A 12,218-nucleotide genomic window follows, 5' to 3' on the forward strand; every position below is an offset into this window, starting at 1 on the left:
GTGAGATGGAGGGATGATGAGGTATGGCACAGAGAGGGAGGAGGGGAGGGGAGGAGGGGGGGGGGTGAGATGGGGAGGGGGCAAAGTCCAAGTTGTGCTTTTTTTTTTGCTCTTTTCTCAGCTTGGGTGGCTAAGAAGAATTTTGCCATGAAATTCATCAACTCTTGTTTTTTAGTCCGATCTCTCTGCCGGGGCATGTGTTCGTGCCAAAGCAAACAGGGCAGCTTGTTCTCTCCAAATGAACAGCTGAGAGCCAACGATTCTTTGGTGGGAAATAGAGAGCTGCTCTAATGCCTTAATACTGTACTTACATGCTTGACTGAAACATTCGTTTAAGCCTCGGGAAACCACAGAAACCCTGGCATGGGAGAAACTGCAGCTTCACTGTGACAGGTCACTGAGCAGGAGCGGACCTGACTTGACTCTCGCTCCTACTAAAACTTCCCATCTCTCAGTCTCTCTCAAACATCCCCTTAAATCGTCCCCTGAAGTACTGACTCAGCCCTCTCGTTTCCGTTTCTTCGCTTGTTCTCTTTTTCTCTCATACCTCGTATTGCTCCATCTCTCTCTCTGTCCTCCGTCAGACTAACACTCTCGCGATCCCGCCACCTCTGTCTCTCACACTCTCTCTCTCTCTCCCCCCCTCCATCCGTCCCTCTATCTCACCTCCTCCTTGCGGTCGTCTCGTTGGAGCAGCCATGTGACGGTGGCCTGAGGGGAGCGGGGGGTACACTCCAGGAAGGTGCTGTTGTTCTCTGCCCCGTACACAACCCTTTCCTCTGTCACATCCAACCCCTCCACTGCAACACACAACAGGTACAATATACATGAAAATACATACACTTAAAACTGTGATCTGCAGAGCATGTTGTGGTCTCAAGTAGGCCCTGTGACTTTTGGTCGTGCCGTCTTCAGCTATGTCAGACAATAAATCTCCCTTCTTAGCGCCTTTATTCGACGTTAGTGTAACTCAATCCAAAACTAAACCACTCCTTGACCTGGGAGAGACCTTTCATCACCCCTCACGCACGTCTCCAGGTGAGCAAACACATCCTCCGCTCCTCCGGCTGCTACAGATTTCTGTCTTTTGTCCCCCCCCCCCCTCTGCCTGTCAAGCGATGCTCCCCTCTCACACACGATGACAGACCGACGGGGATCTGTCTTCTCAGCACAGGTGAGACGAGATTTAGTGAAGTTTCTCCGTAAACATAACCTAGTTTCCATTACTTGGTCAATTCAAAGGTCCTTCGAATGACGACCCTCTGCGTGTGCGTGTGTAATGTAATTTCACACACATTACCAGTACGTGTGTGCATTTCAAGCGTGTTTCACACTCATCTCATCCCGTAAGAAAAAGGGACAAGGAAGCAAAGTGCAGCACAACGTGTGCATGTTTGAGATCCTCTGTGTTTCTAGGTTGTGTTAAATGTCTGTGTACAGTATATACAAATGAGAGTTGTTCAACATAAAGCATGTTTCATGTTGCTATCCCTCTGGTTCCCAACAGAGGGATAGACATGGACATCACGCCTCAGTCAAACACAGCTTGTATTCCAGCTGATAACTTCCCTCTAGACCTGACACTGGGCTATACAATATAAACTACACATGATTTATAGTGGCCTTTGGTCGTTCAACCTATAAGCTGTTTACAGTTTGTGTCTTGTTCGCTCTCCCCTAAGCCAAAATCAGAGATCCTATTTATATTTCTATCTCTAAAGACCCAGGGTGGATCCAATGCACCCTATTCCAGTATATAGTGCACTACTTTTGACTAGAGTCCTGGTCAAAAGTAGTGCACTATGTAGGGAACAGGGTGTCATTTGGGATAAAGACCCAGTGTTTGTCCTCCCTCACCTCTCAGAGTCAATTGCTTCTCAATGGACGAGTTTGCCCTCTGTGACCTCCAGGAACAAATACCCTGGGTTCATTTCCGCTTGGCCACCATGACAGCCAGCCCCGCCCACACCTCAGTATACACACCATTGTAATAACCATTCCTCAACAGGATATTAGCGTGCCCTACTTTCCCACAGGGGCACTTGGCTTGTTGTCTCAGTACTGTATCTAATTTTCACATACTCTATCATCTTCACTCGTTTTTAATTCCTTTCCACATTCCTTCCTTTTTACAAATCTTTTCTCTTTCTTTCCCTCTCTCTCTTCCTCTTTCTCTCCCCCGATACCCCTTCCCCCCCCCACTCCCTCATTCCACCCTCGTCTCCTCCCTCCCCCTCCCCCTCTCTCACCACTGAGGTTCTGGTCCATACACTGCAGAGCCAAGTTGGCCAGCCGCCCTCACTCCCCCCTCCCCCCACCCCCCTCCTCCTCTCTCACCACTGAGGTTCTGGTCCATACAGTACTCCCCCCACCCCTCCTCCTCCTCTCTCACCACTGAGGTTCTGGTCCATACAGTACTCCCCCCCCCACCCCTCCTCCTCCTCTCTCACCACTGAGGTTCTGGTCCATACAGTACTCCCCCCCACCCCTCCTCCTCCTCTCTCACCACTGAGGTTCTGGTCCATACAGTGCCTCCCCCCCTCCTCTCTCACCACTGAGGTTCTGGTCCATACACTGCAGGGCCGGGTTGCCATGCCTGATGTCCTGCCGGCGATAGCGGCGTTTGCTGAGCGAGGTGTAGCGGGTGCAGGAGGTGCCGTCCCAGGCGCAGTAGGGGTCTCTGGCCAGGCAGCACTCCGCACAGGCCTTCCCATACGTCTCACACCTGTGGAGCCTCAGCTGAGCCACACCCAATGGAGAACCCACGAACAGTGCTTGCTGTGTGGGGAAAGGGATCAGAGTACAACCAGAGAATGAGAATGGAAAGTCTAGGCTATAGGATTTATCATAAAGTAGCCTTCAGTGCGTGCAGGCCTTCTCTAACTAAATGTGAACTGTGATAAAGAATGAACATTTCCTCACCCTTTTTACTGAGATGTCCAAAGAGGTAATGGGCGTTGGCACCTTGATAAAAATGAGAATATTACATTCAATTCGCATTCAGCCTTTGTGAAAGGGTTTGGCTTTGAAATATACAGTGGGGATATGAAGAGGAGGAGGAGGAGGAGGCGGAGGAGGAGGAGGAGGAGGAATAGGGGAGGAGGAGGAGAAGTACAACGTTATCTAGTTACCTTAAAGACCTGCAGCTCCTCCAGAGTGACCTCCTCTGTGTCCAGAGAGTTGCCGCTGCGCAGGGCGATGACCTTCAGCACCGTGCCTGTGTCTGGTCAAAAAACAACTGAGCAATCACAATACAATCTGGTTTCCTAACCAGTCACCACTATGTCTAACGACAGAAAACGGCTAAGTGTGATATATTTGGGACTGACCTGTGCCTATGAACATGACATCATACTGTCCATCCTCCGCCTCCACGCGGTCCACCACGATTTGTTTGAGGCGGTAGGGCACGTTGGCCTTGACCAGCACAGGCTGCCTCATGGCTGGGTACACCGGGCGCCACATCAAGGGGTGCCCCCGGGCAAACTGAAGCACTGTGTCTGGGAAGTCCTTGGTACTGCCAAACTGTCTGCCAGGCTGATTGGTTATTTTACTGGGGCACTGGAGACAGGAGGAGAGAGAGAGGAACTCTTAGGTAATCATGTCATAAAAACGTATGATTTGTCTGAAACGTAAAAGGGTTTTAGGGGAATGTGATGTGAATGCTTTATGCAGCGGCGTTGTTAGAGGTCACTTGATATGTCATATAGTAAGTTAGGTCTGTGTTTTTCTGTAACTCCCTGACCATGTTTGGCTGGGAGTCATATTCAACACTGTGCTTGAGAAGATTTCGTCAAATCCTGCCATAACATTGACTAACCATTAGGAATTTTTGACAGCGTTGAAACGTATTATTTCAGTTCATGTAAGTTGGAATTGACATGGAATTTCACCACAGAAGCCTATTTAAATCCTGAATTGACTGGAATTCATGAGGAACTGATCCCAACTCTGATGTCTGACCAAGCAGTAACTAAGCACTCTAACCGCTTGCAATCACTGTAAAGAGGTACAGTAAGTGAAAACGGGTGAGAAAGAAAGGAGGGGAGTAAAAAAAAATATTTGGCAGCATTTCTATCTACATTTCATCTACCCTATCTACTAAGTGTGCACAGCCACTAAGCGCTAAATCACAGCAAAGTGCGCAATTACACAATAGCCTTCAGAAACAGTACTGTGTTCTCTGTTAGCGGTCGGAGATGACAGCCACATGTCTCCATGGTGCAAGACAGAGGTAGCTGGCCAAATGGCACCCTATGGGCCCTGGTCAAAAGTAGTGCACTACCCCTATGGGCCCTGGTCAAAAGTAGTGCACTACCCCTATGGGCCCTGGTCAAAAGTAGTGCACTACCCCTATGGGCCCTGGTCAAAAGTTGTCACGGTTGTCGAAAGGAGAAGAGGACCAAAGTGCAGCGTGTGTGTCTTTCCACATTTTATTTATACTGTGAAACTATGCAATACATAAATACACTGAATGAAAAAACAATAAACCGTGACACAGAGATGAACACATACACAACTCAAAATTAATCACCCACAAAACCCAGGTGGAAAAACCCCTACTTAAGTATGATCTCCAATTAGAGACAACGAGGACCAGCTGCCTCTAATTGGAGATCATCCCAAACAAAACCCCAACATAGAAATACAAAACTAGAACCTAAACATAGAAATAGAAAACATAGAGAGAAAAAACCCTGTCACGCCCTGACCTACTCTACCATATACAATAACATCTTTCTATGGTCAGGACGTGACAAAAGTAGTGCGTAGAGTGTACAAAACATGGCACGGACTGACCAGGTGAATCCAGGTGAAAGCTATGATCCCTTATTGACGTCACCTGTTAAATCCACTTCAATCAGTGTAGATGAAGAGGAGGAGACAGGTTAAAGAAGGATTTCTACGCCTTGAGACAATGGATTGTGGATTTGTGCCATACAGAGGGTGAATGGACCAGACAAAATATTTGAATGGGGTGTGGTACTAGGTGCCAGGCACACCAGTTTGACTGTTTCAAGAACTGCAACGCTCCTGGGATTTTCAGGCTCAACAGTTTCCCGTGTGTATCAAGAATGGTCCACCACCCAAAGGACATCCAGCCAACTTGACACAACTGTGGGAAGCATTGGAGTCAACATGGGTCAGCATCCCTGTGGAACACTTTCGGCACCTTGTAGAGTCCATGCTCAGATGAGTTCAGGCTGTTCTGGGGGCAAAAGGGGGTGCAACTCAATATTAGGAATTTGGTGTTCCTAATGTTTTGTGCACTCAGTGTATAGGGAACAGGGTGCTATTTGTAGCCCACCCAGAGCCAAGTCAGTCAGCTCTATACTGATAGAGTCACTTAGGGTGTCTATGGATCATTGATGATCCTCAGGAATGAGCAGAATGTAGCAGACTGTAGCAGACTGTAGCAGACTCCACCAGCATAAGGAGACTGTCAGTATAGGACCATTTAGATAACCCTGGTAGAGCCTTACAGTAACAATGTGAGGGAGGGTAGACCTGGGGAGGGCTGAGCCCAGGCTGTGGGATATCAGAATGAACTACATCAAGCTAAGACCAGGCTCTTTTCGGGAATGCAGCTAAAGGCTGGACAGAATCCCTGGACAGAATCCCTGGACAGAATCCCTGGACAGGAATCCAGGTGAGATTGCTTCCATTGTGTCTTCTTCTCTTAACCTTTTCAGTGAGTTTTCATTAAAAGTGAGGGTAGAACCCTGAATGACTTGATGGCAGGGGTTAATAGTGAGGTTTCTCTCTCTCCCTCCTTCCCTCCCTCTCTCTCTGGGTTGTTCTGGGCCAGGACATTCTTCTTAATCAGGCCTGTGTGTGTGGAGTAAAACCACAGAGGTGCCGACTCTGCTCTGACACTAGGGCCCTATATGAGGCTAAATTACAGCGATGCGGATGAGAGGAGAACATGAGACAGAGCTGCTGAGGGGTAGAGGAAAACCAGGAGGACCAACAGAAACCACAAGGTCTCAGCTGGACTAGCTCTTTATGTTTTTAACTAGGCAAGTCAGTTAAGAACAAATTCTTATTTTCAATGATGGCCTAGGAATAGTGGGTTAACTTCCTGTTCAGGGGCAGATGACAATGACAGATTTGTACCTTGTCAGCATGGGGATTTGAACTTGCAACCTTTCAGTTACTAGTCCAACACTAACTACTAGGCTACCTGCCGCCCCAATCACTCAGTTGGAGTTTATCCCACTCTTTTTTCTAATTTCTCTCTTTCTCGCTCTCTCTCTCTCTCTCTCCAGTTTGAACACCTGCTCTCTCATACAAGCAGGCTGACAAGGAGGCTGAAATATATTGCTATTGTGTAGATGCGGCACAGTAGCCTGCAGTAGGGTATTCTGAGGGTACTACTCACCACCCCAGGTCTTGGATAGGGCACTCTGCCCTCGTAAGCCCCCCACTGGTAGTCCGGCCCCTCCTTGTGCGCAAACGGCCCATTGAAGGCTTCCCGGATGTCTGCCATACGATACACGCACACAGCAAAGCCCTGGAATACGTTACTAGGGGAGAGAGGAACGTTTAATGTCACTGACTGATTTCGCTAAGGTTGAGTACCTCTATGGTACATGTTAAAGCTACAGACTGGGACTCAAAACACAACAAAATGGCCGCCCCGCCGCTTGTTTTGGTAAACAGCTGAGTGATGGAGCCGGAGAAATGTAACCACTCTCAAATTCATAGACGGAGCTGTGGATGTGTGCAACCATGTGTGTGTGTGGAGCTCACCTGATGGTGCTGAAGATGGCGTAAACATCTGGGTTCTTCTCATCCTTGCCTCTGAGCAGGAAAATACCCTCTGTGAAATACAGAGTACTTTTATGAGTGTGTTCAAATGTTGTGCCTGTGAGACAAAATTATTTGCATAAATGATTTGTGCAAGTGTGTGTGTGTCTCACCCAGCTCGTCGAAGTGTGTGTTGATGCCATGAGGCCCAGGTACAGAACACACCAGTCTGGCCTTGATGAAGGTGCTCCATTTATTCACCAGAACTCTCTGTCCACCTGCGTCATTCTACAGGAGGACACAGACAACACACCACCATCACCGTGATCATCACCACCGTCACCAACACATCTCTATCATGCAGAGAACACACACACCATCCACGGAGAATATCCAAACACTTCATTCTCTGTAAGGAGAGAGAGAGAGAGAGAGAGAGAGAGAGAGAGAGAGAGAGAGAGAGAGAGAGAGAGAGAGAGAGAGAGAGAGAGAGAGAGAGAGAGAGAGAGAGAGAGAGAAGAGAGAGAGAGAGAGAGAGAGAGAGAGAGAGAGAGAGAGCCTAGTGGCGCACACTGTCTAGACATACAGTATCATTCTCAATACGAGACAAACAAAGAATAACCATTATCTATACAGCAGCAGGACAAAAAAAGCAGAGCAGAGCACCTGTAGAGCACATTCACACAACAAAACAATAGAGGACAGGAGCACACGGCTAACTACCTCTGGCTGGCCTCTCCTGTGGGAAAGTTGTCTAGTAAGCCCTTCTATAACCACACGCTGGACAGCGGGGAGCCAGAGAGCAGGGGTTATGGGGATATAATCACTGGAGCTTTTCTTCTCCTCCATACTGTATTGTACAGTATTGTTGTAGAGCTAGCGTACAGGCAGACATGGTTGTTTAATAGACACCGGGGCTGTGTAAGCTGTCCGGGATCAGATCAAACACAGATAATTGCTTTCTTGTTTTCTTGGCAGGATCTGGTTCTGTTCTGGTGGAACTGATAATAACAGACAGTGTTTAACAATGTCTTGGGGAGGGGTACAGAGGAAGAAATACACTGTATATGTATGGAGAGATATTTGGGGGGGGATTGGCGGGCCTGTGTGTGTGGTGTGTGTGTGTGTGTGTGTGTGTGTGTGTGTGTGTGTGTGTGTGTGTGTGTGTGTGTGTGTGTGTGTGTGTGTGTGTGTGTGAACCATATAAGTGTGAGCATAGGAATGCCATACTATGCATTGTCTAGACTCTAAAGCAGAGTCTCTTGGGGACATCTGTAGTTAGCTGTGGTGTGTGCGTATGTGTGTATGTGCACGTGCGTATGGACGTCAGAAGGGATGTATGACTGTGTGAGAGAGATGGGAGGTATGCACGCTCTGACTCTTCATACCAGAGCACATCCGAACAGCTGTGTGTGTATGGACATAGAAAGACGCCAAATGCTGGGGAATGTCAGCTCTCCCAGCCCGCCAGCCGGATGCTTGTCTCTCCCTCTCCATCAGCCTCTGTGGCCTGGATTAACTATTACAGACCCTCTCTGTAAGGCAATACTGCAATCACATCTCCCCACAGCGAAATGTTAAACTCTCACTACGTCAGGGCTGCAGCCCCACTGTGGAAATCACCCACAGCCATGATCCAGTTCCCATAGCCCCAGATCATGGCATGGTCTAAGAGGGGTTGAAGACTGACCTGGAGTCCTGGAGAATGAACCATCAGGCACCAGAGTCAATAATAAATCATGAGACTGTACGGTTCCTCTTACCGCACATACTCGTCCCACGCGGGTGTGGATGGCTCCCTCCCTGTCCCCGGCCTCCATGGCCTTCTCCGTGAAGAAGAAGTACACCTTGTCATTGTCACGGTCATCGTTATCAGGGATGAGGTGGGCCGCAACAAACTTAGGATCTGGAGGGAGAGAGGGAGGGAGGGAGAGAGCGAGAGGGAGAGAGGGAGGGAGAGAATGAGAGAATAAGGGAGGGAGGGAGAGGGAGGGAGGGAGGGAGGGAGGGAGGGAGGGAGGGAGGGAGGGAGGGAGGGAGGGAGGGAGGGAGGGAGGGAGGGAGGGAGGGAGGGAGGGAGGGAGGGAGGGAGGGAACAGGAATTAGTTCGACTTGTTTACCAGGTGGTGTCTATGGAAGTTGTAAGAACCAAGTTGTATAAAATGGGTGTATAATGTATTTGTTTTAGGTGTGTATTCAGTGTGGGCAGTGAGTACAATATAGTTCCAGCACCATGCAGTAGTTTCTGGTCCGTCTCAGTCCTCATGGTGGAGCGACCTCCCAGACTACGGAAGATCACAGAGTCTCTACCCAGGAAGTCTGCAGTCAGCCCTGTGTAAAGCTCCCCACCTGGGAACAGACAGGGCGAACAGGATGGAGGGAGAGCGGAGGGGAGGGGAGGGGGAGGTAGTAGAGACAGAAAAGAGAGGAGAAGAGAAAGCAACAGAGAGGATTAATGGTGAGGAGAGGAGAAGAGAGAGTGGGGAGAGGAGGGGGGACAATGGAAAGCGAACAGAAAAGAAAGGAGATGTGGAAGGATGAGGAAATAAGGAATGGCAGGGAAGAACTTGAATGATGAGAGAAATGCAAAAGTGGCCAACATAGTGAAACACTACCCCCTCCTGAACCCCAAACCACATGTCCTGCTTCCCTAGAGAAGGTTCATAGACTGGACAGAAATCAGATCACCCGTCTGTAACAGTATCTCCCACTGAATCAGACAGCATCCCCAAATGAACTAGGATCAATTGATATGCTACAGTATCCCTGCTTTGTATGATAAAGAGCTCAGGTCCTGTTCCTAACAAGAGTATCTTCACCTAAATGAGCCATGTCACAGATAGAGCACTGCTCCCTAAGCCCTGTCATCACTTCACTGACTGAGGATGTATGGGCCTGTGTAGGTGTGTGCCTGTGTGTGTGTGCATGCGCGTGCGTGTGTATGTGTCTATGGCTCCAATGATCGTATCCCAGCCAAGGAGCTGAATTGTAATAGCAGCTAGCTGTACAGAGACAGTGGGTTTGCCTTACACCCCTGAGTACGCACAAACAGATAGGCAGGCTGGGTCCTAGTTCCACCGAGTCCTGAGCTGTGTGATGAATACAGACTTTGTCTCCACCGAAAGGCAATAGCTTCTTATGATAGCTGACCCCGGAGATGCAGAGATACATCAGGGGGATGTGTGTGTTTGTGTTACTGACCTCCATCTCCTCCTCCCGCCAAAGAGCTCTCTTTTCAAACGTGGAACTCAACGGCCGTGACAAATACTCTCCCTCTCCCTCTCCCTCCCCCCCTCCCCCTCCCCCTCTCCCTCTCCCTCTCCCTCTGATGAATCTATCCATTGAAACCCCTAAATGAAAAGTTTGACAGCAGCGACTCCTTAATCCTGACCAGAAGGAACAGAGAGGATAATATATGTGTGTGACGCAACAGTGTAAAACATGTACGTAACTTGCATCTGCATTATGTTAGTGTGCGAGTCTATGTTAAGTCTGGGTTTTTCCACGCAAGTTCACACAGTGAGCTTTGATGGAATATTTCTTTGTTTTTGTAGGGTTATTTGTCTGTACATCAGTGTATCAGTCCAACGTTCTGCTGGGCCTTTGGCCGTCCCTGCGTGTCTGCCTGCCAGATGAAATGCATCTTGGGACAGATCCTCAGGTTTGTGGGGTTCAGACGCAAAGTGGATCGAGGCGGGGTGGGAAGACACACACACACACACACACACACGCACGCACTACTTTTCACCCCTGCATGTCGATGCAATACATCACTTATTTCACAAGCTAAACGTCGAATGACAACAAAAGAGGAACACCCTCACTGCAGTGTATCTCCCAGAGCCAATAACCTCTCTCCGCTGTCGTATTGAAATAAACATACTATTTAATAACAAAGAGGACAGGACCTACCAATAAAGGTGCTCGCGAAGGGGAGGCTGGGGTCGTGAGGAACCTTCCCCCGTCCGTTCTCCACATTGGTAGGGTCCATGGTGAAAACATGCTGTTAGGGAGGAAATAGAGAGAAAACATGGGGTTAGGAAAAAGTCAGATATCACATATAATTAGAATATGATTTGAATGTTTACCTTTATGCGCCCTAAGGCAAACTGGCTTCAATTCCTGAACTAATTATAAATATTTCAACATTTAGATACAGTACATCGCTCTAGTACGCCATCAAATAAAACACTTAATTTAATGTATCTCTATGCCCTAGTATGGTAGTGACTCTTTGACTGTGGTGATGTCATCAGTGAGGGACAGGACAGGGGTAACACACTGAGAGTATGGACAGATACAGACAGGCAGGACGACAGGATGAGCTCCAAGTGAATCAGGACCCAGATGAATGTCCTCTCTGTGAACTCTCCACTAGTCTCCAGCTCTGGGTGTAAGTTCCTAGTGCAGACAATAGGAGCATTGTGGTCCTCTGGTTGTATGACATTGAAGTCAGCAGGACAAAAATACACTTACTAACGCTACGCCCAACATAATGATAAAATAACGCTGTATTTCCTTGATTTAATATCTCTTTCCAGTAAGTGCCCTTCCCTTGGCTTCGGCATATACAGCCCAGCTAGCACATTTGGTTCCTTGGAAGTTGTGGGAACGTACGTTTTAGGTTTCACATTGGTTCTGGGAATGAAGCCATACGTTTCCTGACCGGTAAAACATTTTTCTTAGACGTTATGAGAACGTAAGTGAAAAATGTTGCCTGTTCCGAGAACGTTCATTTTTAGGTTGCAGGGAGGTTCTAAGAATGTTTTACTATGGTTCCCTGAAAGTTTTCCTGGGATGTTTTATTAATGTTCTGAGAACGGAATTTGAAGGTAATTAAATAATGTTCTGAGAACATTCTCTGAATTCTGTGAATGTTTCTAATGAAATGTAAAGGTTGTTTAGATAATTGTTTTCTTTCACTGAATGTTTCAATGACACTTAATAACACTGCTAGCTTAGGTTAACTGTTTAGAACTACATGCACAGATAGGACACATGGAAATTCATTTGCTTAGGCATTAATCATGAAAACACATTTATTTGACTCTGGGGAAGTAGATAAGGGGCCACATTTCCAAAATCCCAAAGTATCTCTGTAAAGGTCCAATGCAGCCATTTTTATCTTAATGTCAAATCATTTCTGGTCAATAATGAAGTACCTTACTGTGATTGTTTTAAATTAAAATGGTCAAAAAGAAACAAAAATAGCTACTTAGCAAAGAGCAATTTATCAAGCAAGATTTTTGCTAGGACTATCTGGGAGTGGTCTGAGTGGGCAGGGGAAAACTGAAAACTAGCTGTTATTGGCAGAGAGGTTTGGTACTCTCCAAAACTCCATCCCACTAAAACAGGCTGAAACTCTTCCACTAAAAGGGCATTATTCTAATTTTCACAATTTCACAGTATTATTACGACCTCATAGTGTGGAAATATACACTGAGTGTAAGATAACATTAGGAACACCT

The 12,218-nt window shown here is 47.5% G+C and overlaps 1 protein-coding gene across 1 annotated transcript in view; it reads right to left on the reverse strand.

The window, feature by feature from the left end:
• LOC106572277 (semaphorin-3G) overlaps nt 1-12,218 on the reverse strand; it is a 58,422-nt gene that overhangs the window by 2,873 nt on the left and 43,331 nt on the right. The window contains exons 5-15 of the mRNA XM_014146332.2: nt 10,663-10,753; nt 8,983-9,099; nt 8,514-8,656; nt 6,924-7,038; nt 6,754-6,823; nt 6,383-6,527; nt 3,330-3,561; nt 3,132-3,223; nt 2,923-2,964; nt 2,553-2,778; nt 667-800 (exon numbers count right to left, since the gene is read on the reverse strand). Coding sequence (XP_014001807.2) covers nt 667-800; nt 2,553-2,778; nt 2,923-2,964; nt 3,132-3,223; nt 3,330-3,561; nt 6,383-6,527; nt 6,754-6,823; nt 6,924-7,038; nt 8,514-8,656; nt 8,983-9,099; nt 10,663-10,753 — 1,407 coding nt within the window. The remainder of the gene's footprint in view (nt 1-666; nt 801-2,552; nt 2,779-2,922; nt 2,965-3,131; nt 3,224-3,329; nt 3,562-6,382; nt 6,528-6,753; nt 6,824-6,923; nt 7,039-8,513; nt 8,657-8,982; nt 9,100-10,662; nt 10,754-12,218) is intronic.

Source organism: Salmo salar, chromosome 15 (assembly GCF_965601325.2).
Source record: "Salmo salar chromosome 15, fSalSal1, whole genome shotgun sequence".
Lineage (NCBI taxonomy): Eukaryota > Metazoa > Chordata > Actinopteri > Salmoniformes > Salmonidae > Salmo > Salmo salar.